This window comes from Notolabrus celidotus, chromosome 10 (assembly GCF_009762535.1).
Source record: "Notolabrus celidotus isolate fNotCel1 chromosome 10, fNotCel1.pri, whole genome shotgun sequence".
Lineage (NCBI taxonomy): Eukaryota > Metazoa > Chordata > Actinopteri > Labriformes > Labridae > Notolabrus > Notolabrus celidotus.
Genome location: NC_048281.1, coordinates 30,768,365 through 30,788,895, shown reverse-complemented (window position 1 = coordinate 30,788,895; position 20,531 = coordinate 30,768,365). Strand labels below are relative to the sequence as shown.

At 41.8% G+C, this 20,531-nt stretch overlaps 1 protein-coding gene across 1 annotated transcript in view; it reads right to left on the bottom strand.

Moving 5' to 3' along the window:
- The window catches only part of pdia5 (protein disulfide isomerase family A, member 5), a 109,519-nt gene that overhangs the window by 11,708 nt on the left and 77,280 nt on the right, over positions 1–20,531 (bottom strand). The window contains exons 12-15 of the mRNA XM_034693741.1: positions 15,369–15,439; positions 14,540–14,703; positions 12,261–12,391; positions 5,785–5,855 (exon numbers count right to left, since the gene is read on the bottom strand). Of these exons, the coding sequence (XP_034549632.1) occupies positions 5,785–5,855; positions 12,261–12,391; positions 14,540–14,703; positions 15,369–15,439 (437 nt within the window). The remainder of the gene's footprint in view (positions 1–5,784; positions 5,856–12,260; positions 12,392–14,539; positions 14,704–15,368; positions 15,440–20,531) is intronic.

The following is a 20,531-nucleotide window of genomic DNA, read 5'->3' as shown; positions in this document are numbered from 1 at the left end:
CGTCTTTGTTCCTTTTTACATGCAATAACTGTACTTGTGCAAAATAAAGTTACATTGAACTTTTATTATGATCCAGGAAAAGGTGAATGACCTTCCTTTATTTAGTATGTTTTTTAAATGGGTGCACTTGTTTCTTCTTTAATTACAACATAAGATATAAAAGCTCTCTGAAAACTCAGCAATAAAAAATGGCCTCCATGTAGCCGAGCTCAGACAAAAACAGGATCAGCGCATGTCTGTTGATAATTTAAAAACAACCATTTCTCTGTATTCTTACTGCAGCGGCGACAGGCCTCTTCTGACAGCGAGCGGTCTCAGCCAGTGTGAACCTTAAATGCTTCTATTGATAAGAATGTGTGGAAAACACAAACAGCTCAGAACAAACCCTGTCCCCCGGCCCTCCTGCTGTTATATGAATGTGCACAGAATGTGGAGTTTTAATTGTTGGATCTTCAAAGCTCGAGCTAAGCTCGTGTTTGTCTTTGGTAAATGAGGCGAGGGCAGCTAATAGACTGTGATCAACGCCGGCCTGGTACAACACTCTGGGCTTTATAAATAGAAAAGGATTGCCAAGTACACACAAGCCCTGTTCTCAGATTTACTCCTGTTCAAACACAGCTTCACACCTCCACTGGCCACTGGAGGGACAACGAGAGGGAAGAGATCTTAAACTGTTGCGTTTATGTAACCTTCGCAGCTATGAGGGTCCCCCGGTACGGTGGTTTTGTGGGGGTTTCATCACAAGGATATGGATACACACATCACAGCTGAATGGGAAAGCAATGCTAAAGTGCCTTCAGGTGTTGTGGCAGCGAGATACTGGAACTAAAATAACATTTCTGACTGAACTAAAAGTCATAAGTTTGTTCTAAAAATACAAAGTCGATACTTCCTTCTGTCAGGTGGTGCAGAAGCATGTTCTGTGCCATCTTGAGAATGATTGCACCGAGTACATATTACATCCTAAGGTAAGTCCTGATGACTAAAAGAGTCTGGTGATGAACTTTCTTGTCTCCATTTACTCCAGAATAAATGTTGTTTTTAATTTCTGTGGAGGATGTTCTGTTATTCTTTTTTGTTTTGTTCTTTATGTTGTCATATAGGCTGGCCTAAAGATGTGTTTCCTGTTCATGGTCCTTGCTCATGTTATGTTAAAATGCATTAAGTTATGTAGGCCTATCACTTGTCAGTCTAATTAAACTTTCAAATTTAGTTCTGCCTTTTTTAAAAGATTTTTCCCATTGAAATACCATTGTGACAACCAACCCCATAGTGTGACAACCAACCCCATAGTGTGTGACAACCAACCCCATAGTGTGACAACCAACCCCATAGTGTGTGACAACCAACCCCATAGTGTGACAACCAACCCCATAGTGTGTGACAACCAACCCCATAGTGTGACAACCAACCCTATAGTGTGTGACAACCAACCCCATAGTGTGTGACAACCAACCTCATAGTGTGTGACAACCAACCCCATAGTGTGTGACAACCAACCCCATAGTGTGTGACAACCAACCCCATAGTGTATGACAACCAACCCCATAGTGTGTGACAACCATCCCCATAGTGTGTGACAACCATCCCCATAGTGTATGACAACCATCCCCATAGTGTGTGACAACCAACCCCATAGTGTGTGACAACCAACCCCATAGTGGGACAACCAACCTCACAGTGTGTGACAACCAACCTCATAGTGTGACAACCAACCTCATAGTGTGACAACCAACCCCATAGTGGGACAACCAACCTCACAGTATGTGACAACCAACCTCATAGTGTGACAACCAACCTCATAGTGTGACAACCAACCTCATAGTGTGTGACAACCAACCCCATAGTGGGACAACCAACCTCACAGTATGTGACAACCAACCCCATAGTGTGTGACAACCAACCCCATAGTGGGACAACCAACCCCATAGTGTGTGACAACCAACCCCATAGTGTGTGACAACCAACCCCATAGTGTGTGACAACCAACCTCACAGTGTGTGACAACCAACCCCATAGTGTGTGACAACCAACCCCATAGTGTGTGACAACCAACCCCATAGTGTGTGACAACCAACCCTATAGTGTGTGACAACCAACCCCATAGTGTGTGACAACCAACCCCATAGTGTGTGACAACCAACCCCATAGTGTGTGACAACCAACCCTATAGTGTGTGACAACAAACCTCACAGTGTGTGACAACCAACCTCATAGTGTGTGACAACCAACCCCATAGTGTATGACAACCAACCCCATAGTGTATGACAACCAACCCCATAGTGTGTGACAACCAACCTCATAGTGTGTGACAACCAACCCCATAGTGTGTGACAACCAACCCCATAGTGTGTGACAACCAACCCCATAGTGTGTGACAACCAACCCCATAGTGTGTGACAACTAACCTCATAGTGTGACAACCAACCCCATAGTGTGACAACCAACCCTATAGTGTGTGACAACCAACCTCATAGTGTGTGACAGCCAACCCCATAGTGTGTGACAACCAACCTCATAGTGTGTGACAGCCAACCCCATAGTGTGTGACAACCAACCCCATAGTGTGTGACAACCAACCTCATAGTGTGTGACAGCCAACCTCATAGTGTGTGACAGCCAACCCCATAGTGTGTGACAGCCAACCTCATAGTGTGTGACAGCCAACCTCATAGTGTGTGACAGCCAACCCCATAGTGTGTGACAACCAACCTCATAGTGTGTGACAACCAACCTCATAGTGTGTGACAACCAACCCCATAGTGTGTGACAACCAACCCCATAGTGTGTGACAACCAACCCCATAGTGTGTGACCCCATGATGGGGTTGGTTTCACAATGTGTCAGAGTGTTTTTGATAGTTAATTGCCTCTTTGTTACAATGAGATGGAAAATGAGAGGGATACACATTTCAAACCAACACCTTAAACTTCAATTTAATGTAGGAATGACTGTTGAAAGATGTTTTGATGATTGCTCATCATCAGTAAAACGTGTGACAACCAATCCCGTTCTCCCCTACATATTACATCCCAGAGTAAGTCCTGATGACTGAAAGTGTCTGGTGATGAATTTTCGCTTCTTTAATCCAAAATAAATGTTGTTTTTAATTTCTGTGTGGGATGTTCTGTTATTCTTATAACTGATGATGTACTTCAGTGTTTCCACAAACTGGTGCAGTCATTATAGGATGTGATGAATGCAGCTCTGGGCAAGCTGAAGTGCAACACTCAGATTTGTACAGTACAAAAAAAACAAGTTTCCAGTTTCTGTTGGGTTTTTAATGTTATCCAGAAATGTTACAATGGATTGCCTCAGATAAATGGGTGACTAAGTTGTTCAGGTTACGTCACCGTTTCAAACCATCTGACAATGATTTTTAAAAAATTCCAAACAAATGAGAGAGCGACACGGCCTGGGCACTACTGGAACAAAGTGTGGTCCACATCAAGCATCTCAAAGAAACTCCAAAAATCAAAAGACCAAAGAGTTTTTAAAAAAAAGTTACAATGATAAATCCTAGTGTTGAGTTTGGCAAGACACGTGCCCGTGTTTTTTAAAGTATGTTTGAGTCACAGAATTAAGGAGGTCTCAGGAAAATAATGAGCTCTGCAGTCAGAAGGTATTAACAGGAAGAGCAGGAGTGGGAGTACGTCGGGACACGAGTCCAGAGGGAACAGGAATGAGAGGGAGTGAAGATGATAGAGGATGAGGGGGAGTGTGTCCTGTGGTGAACCCTGAATAACCCCGGAGCCCCAAGTGAGCTGCAGATTTGATGAGGCTGTGTGGGCTTTAGCTAAGTGGTCAGATTCCTCTGTGACACTTGGAGACAAACATTAGGATCATTAAGACTTCTTAGAACGCCGCTGTTTAAAGGCCTTATTGGACTTTTTGAGTGTGCGATACAAAGCAATTATCACCTCCTATGATACTTATTACTCTTTGGAAGTCCTAGTCACATGTGTGGAAATGTTACACTATGAAAAGGAGGTCCACTTATAATTGGAGAGATTCAATGAAGAATAATTGCTCCACATGTTGGGAGCATGCAGCATCTCAAAAGTTTTTAAAGATTGTCGTGAGTATGACTGAAGACGTAACTTCAACAAAGAAGGCAGACTCTATTATTTACATCTATGATACATGACGGACAAGTTCTACCAGATCCGTATCTGGTCAGTCTCTGATCCGTCACGGCACCAGATCTGATAAGATTCTATTCTAGTCATTGTGTTAACTTCCACTGGATCCACACAAGATGCCGGAGCACGATGCATCAATCAGCACACAGTAAATGGAGCGGGACAGGAAGTCAGGCACCGAAACTAAATTAAAACATCCACTTAATTTTCAGAATAAAACACTCTGTGTTGTTGTAAGATCTTATTTAACTTAACTATGACAACAAACAGTCATTTTGAGCGGAACCAGGCCTGGAGTCATCAAGTCAGAGGTTTTCAGAGGACCAGAAAGACAACATGGATGAGGAGAGGAGGAGGAGAATCCTTGATTCAGTGATTGCCACTGGAAAACCTCGGTCACATGACTCCAGCTGTCTGGCGGTCCTGCTCCGTGCTGCGTTCTAAAAACGCAACCAGTAGGTGTTGACGGACAAGAGAGCGCAGAGCCAGACTGTAGCATATCGGAGACGGACTGGACACGGATCTGGTGGAAGTCCTGTGTAAGAGGGTATCTTTTTGGGGGGCATTTTTGCTTTTATTGGATAGGACAGCAGAAGAGAGGCAGGAAATGTGGGGAGTAGAGAGTGGGAGAAGACATGCAGCAAAAGGTAGAGGCCGGGATTGGAGCCTGCAACCGCTGCAACGAGGACTATATAATCTGTATATGGGGAGCACACTTAAACCGCTAGGCCAACAGCACCCCGATACATAAGAGGATTTAGGGTTATTATATTAAAGTTAAATACACATATGAATTGTACCTCCTTAAAAGGCTATGTGTACATTCAAATAGTCTCCACACAGAGAGGTCTGGTCCAGCAGGGGATTTGAGATTCCCAACTCGGTCTCAGCAGATGTGTGTCTAACATGAGTCTGGTCCTGCTGGAGGTTTCTGCCTGTTGAAGGAAGTTTGTCCTTGCCCACTGTATCTTACTAAATACTTTGAGGTGCTCTGCTCATGGTGGATTAAGATGAGATCAGACTGAGTCCTGTCAGTAAGAGGGGACTGGATTGGGTCTTTATTAATAACAGAACATAGAGTATGGTCTCGACCTGCTCTGTTTGTCTTGAGATAACGTTTGTTGTGATTTGGTGCTATACAAATAAAGATTGATTGATTGATTTGAATGAGGATCCCTCTCACTGTGAGGTGACAGCACGAACCATTACACCGCTGAGCAGCTGGTGGTTTACTGTAGTTATATTCTGTCTGTTAAGGTTGTTGACTACATCTTAGTAGGACAGTTTAAAAAATGCAAAGTGTGCAATCATTTTCTTTCTGCATATAAGACAACCACAGCTTCTTTGTTTCCTCCTTCCTCCAGCCTTTTTGTAAAGTCAGACCAAACACATCCCTAACCTCAGCCCAAACATTGCACTGGACACAGAGATTAAATCAATACTGAACCTCTCCTCTAACTGCAGGCTGTGACAGAAAACTAGTACTGTTAGTGTCAGCTTGAGTAAGCTACAAGGATCCCTGCCACACCACAACTGCTACTTGGTGCAATTGTGTGTGTGTGTGTGTGTGTGTGTGTGTGTGTGTGTGTGTGTCTGTGTGTGTGTGTGTGTGCTGCTGAATGTGTACAAAAACAACACTAACCTTGCGGTCCTCTTTGAAGAGCTCTGCTGCTGAGGTGAAGTGTGGCACAGCGTTTTTACAGTGCGGACACCCTGGAAGAAAAGGAGGAGGAGGGACACACAGATGGGACGTTAGTGCAGCTCATCATTAACCAAAACATCCAGCGTCATGTCCTGAACATCACCGCATACGAGTGTAATGTACTGTAAACACGGTGGTGCTAACACACTGACATTTACAGACACAAGCAAAATGACTTCCATACATCGTCCACTCAATCACACACGGTCGTAAAGCATGTGGCCCTCCGTGATCCTGTGGTTATTTGGAGGTTTACGCCACATTAGAGATGGTTCACTTGCATGTTATGAGCGGCGGTAAATCTCTTTACTGCTGTCATAAACACAACAGCTTCCTGCTCCAGCAGCAATCTATACACGGTAAATCAATACACACAGATATAACATGAGAGACCACAGCTATACATCAGACAGAAGGCTCAATACAACCTGGTGGAGGAGAGATGATCCAACAACAACACAGCTGACCAGGTTATAAGAAAAGCATCAATCTGTGAGGGAGGTTTTTATATTCTGGTTATATCTCTCTAAAACAGGAATGATGTGTTTCTGCACGGCACCTTCAATCACTGTTATAACTCTGATGATGTTTACTTCCTTTGACTTCCTGTCCTGCAGGTTGTTAGCGTCTTCTTTTGTTGTAAGCACTCAGTTCGGCTGTTCATCTCAATCAAAGTGGAGTTGTTGAAAATGGGAAAGGACAAAAAAAAAAAAAAGCAAGACCATTTCTGGTGCAGAAATAGATTTCAAGGGATGAAAAGAAAGCTGAACAGAGGATGATCTACGTGCAGAGTCAGGGTCATATCGCAGCTTTTGACGAAAGCTCACAAATGAACAGCTTTAAAGCTCCTGGGAGTTTTTTTTAGCTGGTTGTGAAACAAGCTGAAATCTATACTAATACCTTTTTATGACCAATGAAAGCAAACAAGACCACCAGCAAGAAGATTGATCATTTCTATTAGGGATGTAAACAATTAATCAAGTATCGATTAATTGATTGTGAAGAACTGACTCAAACACATTTCTTTTGTCTCGATTTTCTATCTATGGTCTCACATTTGGTTCAGCTATCAGGGAGGTGTTTAAAGTTTAAAGCATGTTTGGATGTGAGTCAGCTGACTGAAGTTGTCGCGCATAGCGGAGACGCTCAGCTGGGGGCTGCGGCTGAGTGACAGGTCTCCATGAGCGCTTTTTTTCTCTGCAGCCAGACTTGTTATGACCCGGTTGCGCTCCCTGCTGACACCTGACCGCGTTCACATGCTTATTTTTCTCAATAAGAATGAGTAGACAGAAAACTGGACACTGACAGGATAGCTGAAGAGAGACAGGAAGCATGGGGAGTGGAGAGTGGGGGAAGACATGCAGCACATGGTCGAAACCGGCAACCTCTGCGACGAGGGCTGTGGCCTCTGTATGTGGGGTGCTTAGACCACTAGGCCAGCAGAGCCTCCCTATATTTTATTTTATTTTATTTTTTTATTGTGGCTTTTTTGTGTTATCTATTGCCTTTTTAACATCTAGTCTTCTTCACTAATATTTGTTTTTATTGATTGTGTTTTTAAGCTTGTACAGCACTTTGGCAAACTGCAGTTGTTTTAAATAAAGTTTGACTTGACTTAACTATACTGTGATTTAACGTGTTACATTATACCATTGTGTTTATATACTGAATCCCTTTATTTTTTTAATTAATGCATTATTTATTTTTATTAAGCTGCCTATATACTTTCCTGACTTACTGTAAATTTCTTTCTTGCAATTATATTTCAGATCCAAAACCCATGTGGGACGGGAGGGATTATAAATAAGGAACATTTGTAGGTTTAAGTTTTCATCTGGTTTTTCTTTTGCACTGTCATCATTACGATGGCATGGCTGTGTGAATTTTTACTGTCAGAATTTATGGATGATGTAGAGCTGCAAAGTCGATCAAAAATGAACAAAAAGTTGGTGGAAAAAAAGAAAGCACAACTGAAACATGTACAGGACAAAATCAACAAAGAGATAAGATGCACTGCTTTTCCAACAAGGAGCCCCACAAACTCTACCTCCTCACAGGAGCATTACGCAGGTATATGGCATCCTTTTTTTTGAATATGCACTATTTTAGGGATGCAAAATATTTGATTGAGCGTTTCTATCAAGCAGTCCACTCTTCTGCTTTTAGGCTTTTAGCATAAAAGGTCCGTATCTGATAAATGTAAGAATGAACAAGATGATCATATCTCACTACATTCATTTTTCCACTCTTGACACCAGACCTACAATAACAGAAGATCTCAGGGTTGGTTTCCAGAAGTCATGAGGTGAATTAACATAATTATTCCAGTGTAAATGGATTTCAAAGTGCACTCAGTGACGGTGGCCACAGTGAAAGTTAGGTATTTTTTACTGTTGCGTGCATGCCCACAGGCATCTACACGCACAGCGATACCTCTATTTTCAACTAAATTATACATCAACTCTGCAGCTGTCCGCTTGCCTTCATTTCCAGAGCTGCCTCTCTCAGCCAGCAGTCAGTAAAGAAAGAAAGAAAGTCGGAAATCCATTTCCTGCTGAGGGACTTTTTTTATTCTTAACATTAAATGGCCTTTTAACCTTTACAGGTTCTGTCACTACGCTGAGATCTCCAGATCAAAAAGCCGGCTGTGTGTTTTATGAAATGTGCCGCCCTCACATGAAGGGTGCAGAGCGAGCGGGCAGGTCGGTGTTACTGCTCAGAAAATTACCTGAGAGGAGAATGAGAGGAGTTAAACGAGGTGTCAGAGCGGTACAGGAGCATGTCTTCACATCCACCCTCAGTAGGTCTAATGTGTCACCATCATTTCTCTCCTCTGCCAGCACAAACATTGTCACTCGCCTTTCACATAATTACAGACAGATAAAGGAATGAGGGTGAAAACAGGCGGTACTTTGGCTTTGTCTACTGATCAAAAAGCAAACTATAGACTCTGATTTAATTCAGTCTCAGCTCAGTACTGCATGAGATACCAAAGAACAAACAAGAGAGAAGACATAATGTCATTTATGTTAAACTCACTTATGCAGATATGAGGGTGAAAGGTAAATAGACCTTTGTTGAATATCTGATTGTTCTGTCTGAAGTATCTCCAAAGTCAATGTCTCAGCAAGCAGCTGTGCCTCATCAAACGCTCTAAGAGACGAACGCTCGCTCGCTGATCAGACAGCAGCGATCAGAGGGCAGATGGGATGGGTGGGCTCGTGTGTGCAGCAGGTTGTCGCTGCCTGATGTTGCATCTGGAGCATCTCTTTGTAGAAGGAAGCACCAAAGGGTCTGACAGAGGCAGCAGACTGACCGCTGTTTGTGGCCCGTCTGGCTTTGAAACCTCAGACACAAAGGGGCAAGAAAAGCAGAAACAGAGGTGCATGCATAGGTTCCAAGTCTGAACTGACAATTAAGACAGTTGGCCACTCTGTATTCATCCTGTGAGGACTCACATGTGGAGTGGGTTCGTACATGTTTGAAGACGAGTTCATGAACAGAGACCACTCTGAGTGAAAGTTTAATTTACGTAAAATGAGCTGGTGCAAAGGATCGTACCAGAGGTTTTGAAGAGGGTTGTCTGACTCCAGTCTGCAAAGTATGTCCAGTCACACCCTTAACTGTATAAATAATGGACAACGTGGCTTCACTTCTGCCTATTCTGAGATGAGAAGCCAAAAGACCGCCTCATAACGCGCTGACATATTGTGCTCTTGCAGCCAAGGCACGCACAGAAGCGACCTGGACGGGTAGAGCCGCAGGACTGATGTCACATCCTTCCCTCCGACCAAAACACACATCAAACTAATCCATAAAATGTTGATGATCCCTCAGGTCAGTGCAGTCCACAGCAGAACAGATTCTTGTGTTGATTTGAAGCAGACTCTCATGGTTATGGAGAGCTGGGTTTAGTTTTCTCTGGTTGTTCTTCCTCTACTCTGTTAATCTAGTGCAGAACACTGCGGGAGCCAGAATTGGTCAACCGAGCAGTCAATGAATCTTGTGTTTTTTTTTAAATCAAATAGCTTATTTAAATTTGAATTTCTCAGAATTTCTCAGTCTGAGAAATATCAATTTGAAGTGTATTTTAATTTCATAGTTTGACTCATATTCCATCTGTTTACATGAGGGAGGCGGGGTTTATGAGAGCTACACTGCAGCCAGTCAGCTATAAATCATCAGGGTTTTTTGGGGGGTGGGGGGGGGGTTCTTTTGCCTTTATGATAGGACAGCTGAAGAGAGACAGGAAACATGGGGAGTAGAGAGCAGGGGAAGACATGCAGCAAATAGTCGCGGCCAGGAGTCGAACCAGCAACCACTGTATGTGGGGCGCTTAGACAGCTAGGCCACCAGTGCTCCCTGGCATCTGCTTTAATACACCATTTATGTGAAACCCACATGAGTTAAGGTCAAGAGTGGAAGTTTGGGGGTTAAAAACCTCAAATTTGGGCACAAATATAAAAAATAATTCAAAAGTTTTTAGTCTTGTTTAGTTGCTTTTAAATCCTCCCTGTTATGTTTTAGTGACCTTTGAATATGACCTTCAGAGCTAAAGAGAGGGCTGATCCTCTTCCATAGAGCCCTCCATGTTTCTACAGTAGCTTTAAAAAGACAAAACTAATAATTTCCCCTTTTTTTTGAAAGGTCAGCAGCCACAAAATTCTTTACAATGGTGCTCAAATTCAAATTTTATAAATAGAGTTTGAACACACCTTTTCATTCAAGGGTTTTTATTTATTTTAATTATTTTCAACATTGTAGATTAATACTGAAGACATCAAAACTATGAAATAATCTGGTTTTGCCATAATCTGGATTACAGCAGTAGTCAAATAGGGCTATCCATTGTGTGCTAACCCTACCTCTGAACAACACAACTGATGGTCTCAAACACATTAAGAAGGCAAGTCATTCTACAAATGAACTCTTGACAAGGCTCATGTTAATTAGAAACCATTCCAGGAGACCACTTCATGAAGCAGACTGAGAGAATACCAAGAGTGTGCAAAGCTGTCATGAAGGAAAAAGGGGGCTACTTTACAGAATCTAAAATCTAAAACAGATTCTGCTTTGTTTAACACTTTTTAGTTCATTAAATAATACCATATATGATCTTTCATAGTTTTGATGTCTTCGGTATTAATCTACAGTGTTTACAATAATTAAAATAAATACAAACCCTTGAATTAGAAGGTGTTTCCAAACTATGTGTATGTGTTTAGGTATCTTCAACTTAAAGAGAAGTCATGACTCCAAAAGTAGAAAATTCAAACACATTTGATTTGTTTGTGTCTCTTTCTTCTTTTATGGCAGTGTGTTAGATGACGAAAGCGATCTTCATATTGAGCATTCATTCACCAGCTAGTCAGTCATTTTGTCTGCCTACATTGTGGTGCTATGCAGATAACTTACAGTGGTTTTTAAAGTTATTTTAGTGTTGGGGGATAAGTATGGGGGAGAGAATAAGGATGACATGCAGCAGAGGATCGGTGACTTCTTAAATAAGGGCTGTAGCCTCTGTTCACAGGACGCTGACTCTAATTGCTGAAGCTGGTTTTTGTTTGAAACAGCTGACCCACTGCTGCTGGAAACTTTGAAGAGCCTGAACCATGCAGTGAATGTTCAGCAAACCAAAACAATCCAGAGTCTAAATAATTAGAGCAGCAGTTAGTGATAATTCTCTGAGGTTCATTACTTTGATAAACTTGTGTTTAGTGCTTGTATTGCCTTTGTTCAATGTCCAGAAGCTATTTATCAGCAGAGCTCTGTTCTGAAAGCCATTATCATGTGAATGCTAAATAATTCTGACCTTACCGCAGACATGAGAGGCTTGTTATTCAAACTTCAGGCAGTGTCAGAGCTACATTTTGAAGACTAAAGAGCTAAATCAAAATAAAGGTCACTATTTTATTATTGATTCATTTGAAAGGAAAATCTCATCGACATGATTCTCTCTTTTGGACTTGACTTAAAAGCAGCACAAATGTTCATGTTTTCCAGGAACCCCCCCGAAATTCAATCAGAACAATGATTTGTCCCCTTCTTCAGACTTGAATAAATCTATTCTGAGTCATGTGAATCATTCCTCAGTCTCCCAGAGGCTTAGGCGGGGTTCAAATACTGAGCATGAGTGGCTTGACAGGCAGCTCAGATTTACGTATGCACACTGGTTTAAATCCAGGGTATGATCACAGCAAGTCCAACAGAGCCGGGCTGTGATTGCAATTGATTGCAACAACTTTAAGAACTTGTAAACACTTTAACAGAACCGGCATCTGAAACAGAACCCTCAAGGCTCAAGTGATAATAAGCTTTCAGGAGCTGCTCCAGATCTCTATTAGGGGAGGGGGGAGGGGTTGGAACTGCTAATAGGAGTTAAGGCAGGCCATTGTGAATTACTCAAAAGTTCTTACATGGAGCGTAGAACATGACCAGAGCATGTTTTTTCTTCTTCATCGCTTCACGAAAGTCCTCTGATCCAAGATGGCTGACGTGGGAGGGTTTATCTTCCCAGGACTGCTCTGGTGGAGGAGGAGCCTGAGGACTGCAAACAAAACACAGCATAAATCAGGTGAAAGCACAATAAAATGAAATGGAACCCACATGTAGTTTTCACCAAAGTCTTTCCAACTAAGGAAAAGTATACAATGAACACTCATGGGGCAAAAGTCGAAGTCTTTTCTAATAACATGATCTCTGTTTATGGAGCCTGAAACGGCTGCAGATGGGATGATGTCACTGGAGGTCCATCTGCAGAATTGATCCTTTAAAATACACAGAGAGAACAAGCAGCAGCCTCTGGTGTTGGAGAATGAAGCCAATGGAGGGAAGAAAGGCGCAGTACCTTAAGTGTCCACTTGAGGCTGGATTCAGAAGCTTATGTTTACAGTCAGTAAAAATAAACTGTTTGGTCTCTACTTCATTTACGTCATTTCTTTTTGTGGAACAAATGCACTGGGCTGATTTTTTTTACATGATTCATGTGTTTTGATTATATTAAAAGTTGCGTATTACTAGGCATAAGTAGGGGCATGGTTGATTTGACTTCAGGGTTGTCATGTTGTGTGCCAGGCAGTAAGGCTACGACCTCAACTCCACCTCTTTGCCAACTTCTTGAGTAGTCTGATGGAGTCAACCTTTTAAAATAGGGTGACCGTCATCTTTGGGCTTCGTAAACCTTCCTCAGAAACCAATGGGTGATCAGTGAGACCAGTGGGTCAGTGAGACTACTTCCATGTTTACTACATGTCTGTGAAGGTTCTCAGTCATCCAGGTCATGGTAATTCGAAATTAGATCCGTAAGGCAACTGGACTGGTGGAAAATCTTTAAGATGTTTCACCTCTCCTCCGAAAGGCTTCTTAAGTTCTGACCAGACTGGGGAAGAGCTAGAAAATATAAGTAGCTAACAGTCGTGGGTGTGTCCAGGTAGTCACAAAAGGTGCATTTACACCAAGAGTTCTGGGGGTCTTTTAGCCCCCAGAACTACTTTCCCCGGAACTGAAAGGTTCCTGTGCCCCCATTGTTGTCTGCATTTCGACTGCGGGCTGAAGTCCCGGGTAGATTGTGCAAATCAGGCCAGTGACGTATGAAGAAAAAAATATATATTAAATAATATTTTGAAATCTTAATAAAAAAACTAAACTAGTATGCATTCCCAGGAACTCCCTCTGTGTTTCAACAACTGTGTAAACTCAACAAACACCGTTACGTTCAACCGGAAGTCCCAGGACCTTTGAACAGTACTACCCCCCAAGCAGGGGCTTTTCAGGGGGGAGATTATCCACCCTGAACTAAATTTAGACCCTGGTTCCTCCGGTCGAAACGCACGTAGTTCAGGGGTAAAGTCCTTAGTTCCGGGGTAAAGTTCCTGCGGTTGAAAAACACCTAAAGGGTCCTAAGTAGGGTTGTTCGCCTAGTTCCTGGCAGTTGTTTACCTACCTCCTGACAGTTGTTATAGCTGGCTTATATTATCTAGCTCTTCCCCAGTCTGGTCAGAACTGAAGAAGTCTTTCGGAGGAGAGGTGAAACGTCTTCAAGATTTTCTACCAGTCCAGTTGCCTTACGGATCTAGCTTCGAAGCATGTTTAATGGAGCGACGCCTGCGAGCTAGTTCAGGCAGACAACTCGAACTGCAATGCCATACACGTCACATGTCCCACTCTCATATCCATCATCCAATCCTGCCCTCTGCCTCTCAAATTGGTGGTCTATTTAAACTGGGAAAAAATCTCCCATCTCTCCCTCTGCCTGTCAACGACTCTGCTGCTGCATGCCATTGCTGATATTTCTTCTTCCCCGCCGCCTCCCCAGCTTCCACCTGCAGGCTCCGGGGGTGTTTGGTATGTTTTGCTCATCACTCCTCAAAGTCTGCATGTAAACTTATCTGCAGGGAGTGATGAGGCCGGAGCCTGGGCGCCAAACATGAATATGTATTTGCTGCTACAATAAACAATTTAAACGTGAGTTGTCTGACTGAACTATAGTTAATGTGAGAGGACAATACACAAAACACTCTTCTATTTACCCGTATGGTTTTAAATCAAAAACCAACAGTGAACGTAGGTTGATGCAAGAGAAAGACAGAACAGCTTCGAGCTCAGGACTGAGACACTGGAAAGTAAATGAGTGCATGTATTGAACTCTTGAAGAAGTAAAGAAGTGATTGCTCTCCCTGATGAGAGTGTGACTCACTTTTGCAGGAACTCGATGATCTTGTCTTTGCTGCGGAGGTTTGGCATCGTGTACTTCTCTTCACCGTTTACAAAATACTTGACAGTTGGGAAGCCGGAGAGCTTGAAACGATCCGCTACGGCCTTGTGCACGGTGGCATCCAACGCTGCCAACGCACCCGGGCTCTGTGAGGGGGAGAATAACAGCAAAGTTAAAGCAACGTGAAACTTATGTAAAATAACAATTATGGAGTGATCTGCACCGTAGACTCATTAGTTATGACACCAAGTATCACTAATTCCAAAGAAAATGAAGCAGCAGAGACTGTATGCTTAAAAATGTTGCCCTAATGACACCAGAAAAGAAGCAAGAAGGAGAAAATGAAATGATATGCTGAGTCCTCAGGGCGCAGGGTGAGGGAGGCTTTAGTCCATCCATATTAGATAATGGCCCAACTTCTCCAATTGACCTCTGCTGTCGGGCAGAGAGCCACAAAGAAAAGGTCCAAGCATCGGGCCGGTGGGATGCGCATGGATGAGATAATTGCTGCAGTCACTAGGCTGAAGTTTTATAGGCCCTGCCCCTGAATGGGGAGTGTTGGATTAACACGTAGGACCGAATGGCCTAAGAGGAGAGGCGAGGAACATGAACACACCCGGCTAATCAGAAACACATCGAGAGCCGGCCAAATCAGCCCGGAGCCCACAGGCTGAGAGAAGGGATTATAATGATCCGGTAATGAGGCACCGCTGCTCCATGAAGTTCTGTATGTCCATCAGTCAGCAACACAGGCCCTCTGGATGATCATGCAGTGCACAAGTGAACACAAGCAAAGGTTAGGGAGACTTACGTTGGCGCCCTTGTTGAGGATTTCAGCGGCTTCATCGTACTCTGGCTTCATCTTCTTGCAGTGTCCACACCCTGGAGGGATCAAACCGAACATGAGAGATCATACTGATACCTGAGAGTCACATAAGCTCATCTTATAGTCATTATGTCAGCTTTAATTAAACGCTTCACAACTTCATAAATGTTTAGGTTTTTAAAACCCTCAAAGCTGGTGATTAAAACCATCAACGAAAAAGGGAACAGCGGCGTCTTAAAGTTCAGCATCTGAAGTGAAGATAACTTTATGAGCATTAAAACTTCAAATAAGACAACTGAGGATCAAAACACATGAAAATAAACAGGTTTTTATACAGGAAGCCACATTTAGCTATAATAAATCTGTGATAGCAAATGAACACCATGAACATCAGCCTACGATCTGACCCACTCATTTACGTGATGAAGGAGCAACCTCTCAATCTTAGAGTCTGTAAAACCTTAAAAAAATCCCATGCTATGAGTGCAGTCATGCAGTCTTTGCACGACATTATGCCCTTGGAGCTGTCTAGTTAAATTAATGCATCCACAGCTGTAATCCTCTGTAGCCTCTCTCTGTTTCACCCGGGTTAGTTGGTGTGTTTTTTCTGCCGGCACGCCGAGGGAGGACCTGTAAACGAGACGACAAGAGTCTCCCATGTTCACGTCTGATCACTTATTACATGCTTCACCCTCAGATGTGGGTGTTGGTGTTGTCATTCTGCAAGATATTCCAGGCTGAGGGTGCAGAATACCAAGAGGCTCTTTTTCCTGTTTGAGCTTTAGGGATGAAGAGATTAGAGGTGTCGCTTGTTTTTGTGCTTGTTAATAAAAAGATGCTACCTCTGGATTTGTTAGCTAAATGTAAGTAAGTAAGTAAAGTTTATGTGGTACAGCCACAGACTGTATAAATAATGGACGTAGTATCCGTGACGTCACCCATATGTTCCTGAAGCGCTGTTTTGAAGCCAATCGTCTGCGGGAGCCATATTGGAAATGCTGAACTCAACCAAACATAGGCCCAATCTCAATGTCCACCCTCAGGCACTCACTGACTTTGAGGTCCTGAAGTCTGTGAGGGTTTAAGGCTGCCCCACTGTCAAATCATCCAGTGTGTGAGGGATCCCTCTCTGACTTTTTGAGCCCTTTGTGCCCTCTTCCCATAAGTGGGCACTTTTGCAGACTTAGCTTAAGAGAATTACCCAGAGTTCATAGCATTGTGACGTGAACGACGGGATTCCCAGGGGAGGCCCGCGAACATGGAAGGGTCAACGAGCGCTGTAACATGAAGTAAAAAAAGTGTGAAAGTAAAAAAGAAACATGAAAGTTGCAATGAAACTTACAGGTAAAATAGTTTGCCTTTAAGTATAAATATAGATAACAGCCTTAATCTGTTTATCTTTACACATATGTATACAGTATAATTTATATATTTATAGTCATAAAGCCTATTTATATATTTATAGTTATATAGCCTATTCATATATTTGTAGTTATATAGCCTATTTATATATTTATAGTCATATAGCCTATTAATATATTTATAGTCATATAGCCTATTTATATATTTATAGTCATAAAGCCTATTTATATATTTATAGTCATAAAGCCTATTTATATATTTATAGTCATATAGCCTATTAATATATTTATAGTTATATGGCCAATTTATATATTTATAGTTATATAGCCTATTCATATATTTGTAGTTATATAGCCTATTTATATATTTATAGTTATAAAGCCTATTTATATATTTATAGTCATATAGCCTATTCATATATTTAAAGTTATATAGCCTATTTATATATTTATAGTTAAATGGCTTATGTATATATTTATAGTTAAATGGCTTATGTATATATTTATAGTTATATAGCCTATTCATATATTTGTAGTTATATAGCCTATTTATATATTTAAAGTTATATAGCCTATTTATATATTTATAGTTATATGGCTTATGTATATATTTATAGTTATATAGGCTATTCATATATTTGTAGTTATATAGCCTATTTATATATTTAAAGTTATATAGCCTATTTATATATTTATAGTTATAAAGCCTATTTATATATTTATAGTTATATAGCCTATTCATATATTTGTAGTTATATAGCCTATTTATATATTTAAAGTTATATAGCCTATTTATATATTTATAGTTGTAAAGCCTATATATATATTTATAGTTATATAGCCTATTCATATATTTATAGTCATATAGCCTATTCATATATTTATAGTTATATAGCCTATTTATGTATTTATAGTTATAAAGCCTATTTATATATTCATAGTTATATAGCCTATGAATATATTTCTATTTATATAGCCTATTAATATATTTCTATTTATATAGCCTATTAATATATCTATAGTAAAGTAGCCTATTTATATATTTGAAATGTTGTGGTTAAGCAGTCTGTAGGGTAAAAGTCTGGATCACATGCCAGTCAGTCTTCCCTTAAGTGCCTTGAATTTGAGGACAGTACAAATTGTGCAATAAAACTTCCTAACACCGCTAAGGTGAGCTACATGACGTCATGAAGGTCACGTGAGAAGTTGCAAAGTGCTGTCCCATTCCCAGTTGTACAGTTTGAGCCCTCACAGCCTCCTGTCCTCAATCACTTTCCAGGTGACGTCAGTTAAGTCAAGAAGGGCTCAGGGTTTAGGGAGGACATTGAGATTGGGCCTTAGTGTGAGTTAAGAGGTGGGATTTGAGCCTCCTAGCCAACAGCTTTGAGTTCCCTCCTGTCAGTCATGTCCTTATATGGGCAAAAACTCGTAACCTTAATATCTTCTGAACCGTCGCGTTAGATATAAATTTACCCCCCATACAGTGTGTGCCGATAGAGAGATTAGCTACGTAGAACCAAGCCATTTTTTGAACCGGACTGTAATCATGTTTATTTCTTCTGCAAAGATCGTCTTTTTTGAATGGGTGTGTATGTGGTTTCTGGTGTTTCTGCAGCCAGCCTCAAGCAGACGCTCGATGAACTGCAGTTTATAACACTTCCACATGGGCTTCATATTTTGAGACCGGAGGTTGCTGCAAAGCAAGGTTACAAAGTACTTAAAAAAATATTACCCTACTGTGAAAACAATCTGCCTTACATGAAGTAAAAATGAGATGATTTGACTAGAAATTTGACAAATACACTCAGTAAGATAAGAGTTCTGCAGTGCACAGCATCAATGTCTCCATTTGTGCAAGAGAGATAACTTAACTTTTATTGCAATGTATTTCAAAATGAAGCTCTGATCCTTCATCTGATCCCACTGTGAGTCACTTAATGATAAATAGAATTATCTCCCACTCTAAATATGAATGTGGCAAAAAGAGCAAAGATTCAAAGAGAATGAGTTTCATCAGCAAACTTCACCTTCAGCGACTCGCTGCACGTCTCTGTTCTTTAATTAAGCAGCACAGCGCTGGTGGAGTTTGGTTTGGTTGAAGTATGTTTCATCTGAAGGTATTTTGTACACACGCACATGTGCTTGCAGCTTTTTTTTTTTTTTTTACTCAGCCAATCCGTCAGAGCTCCAGGCATGAGGAAAAAAAAAGTCTGTCTGGTGTGGAGGTGTGTTTAATATTGCATGAGCAGGATGGAGAGTGGCAAACACTTTGGATTTTAAAACAACCCTCAGAAACAATAATTGTCTCACGGAATGTACAAGATGTTTCCTCTTAGGATGTAATGTATGTGCTGTTTGATCAGATGAGCAGTGTCTGTATGTGCTCACAGCGCTGTTGGGCACAGATGCATGAAACAAACTCGGCACATTTCCAGACCTGTTAAATTGCCCTTGTCAAAACAGTTCAGGAATTCCTTTCTTCAATATACAATGCGGCGCTGGCTATAAATCAAGTCCGATATGCCTCGTGGAAAGACAAGAAGAAAAAAGAGAAAGAAAAAGCTGCTTCTCTTTCAACTGAGTCACTGTGAAGTGTGATCATCAGATTGTGTCGAGGCTTATGAGAGAAATAGAGGACTTTTTCCTCCCGACTCTTCAATCTGATGAGTAAGAGACAAACTAAAAGTTCGTCCGGCGCTTTGCATCAGCCCTGCTTCGAATTCAGAACAAGTGGTGCATGAGGGGCATGCTCTTAGTGTGTGTGAGTGTGTGTGTGAGTGTGTGTGTGTGTGTGTTCAGGGGGCTTACAGAAATACACTGAATTATTGCTGACTCAGCCTGAGTGTGGGGGAGAGGCGCTGAGAGTAAGAGGACAAACAAACTACCCACTCGTCACTGTAGCTGTAATACGACCTGATGCATGTTAACACAGAGAGACAGGTCTGTGTGCTCCATCTGCTGTACAGCAAACGTTGGATGTTAGAGTGTTGTAAGGTCATCCTCTGCTGCTGCTGCGGCTACTTGCTAATGGTGCATTTCGAGCAAGAGTTCCGGGGTATTTCAGCCCCCTGAACTACTTTCCCCTGAACTAAAAGGTTCCTGTGCCCCCATTGTTGTCTGCGTTTAGACTGCAGGCTGAAGTCCCGGGTAGACTGTGCAAATCAGACCAGTGACGTATGGAGGAAAACAAAATAAATGCACTACACCACCAGACCAGTACAGGGCAGTAAAACAAAGACGAATGACATTCATCACAGATGACACCATAGAAGCAGATGGACAGGCAGGTATCATTATGAGCAACACAACAGTTAGCCGGTTAGCATGAAGAGACTCAGCTGGCGCTGTTTTAGATGGTGCTATATTTCCTCACAGATGGATTCACTGAATCAACACGTGAGAGGAGATAAGCGCGAGTAGCAAAGACGTTTCCACACGGCTTTAAAATCCTTTTGAATTCAGAAAGCCGTAATCGCAGAGATCGCCCGGTGTTTCGGTTTAAACTGCGACCCTGTTAACTGGAGACTCTCAGCCGGATGCATCCCTCATAAACGTCTTTAGACGATCATTAAATATCTGATGAGGATATTTTGAAATCTTAATAAAAACTAAACTAGTTTGCATTCCCAGGAACTCCCTCTGTGTTTCAACAGCTGTGTAAACTCCACAAACACTGACACGTTCAGCTGAAGGTCTCCAGTTTACAGGGTCATTTTTAAAACCGGAACACCGGGAGAGACGCATTCACGGTGGGCTGAGAGAAGACTACTGTTACAAGCTGCTAAAT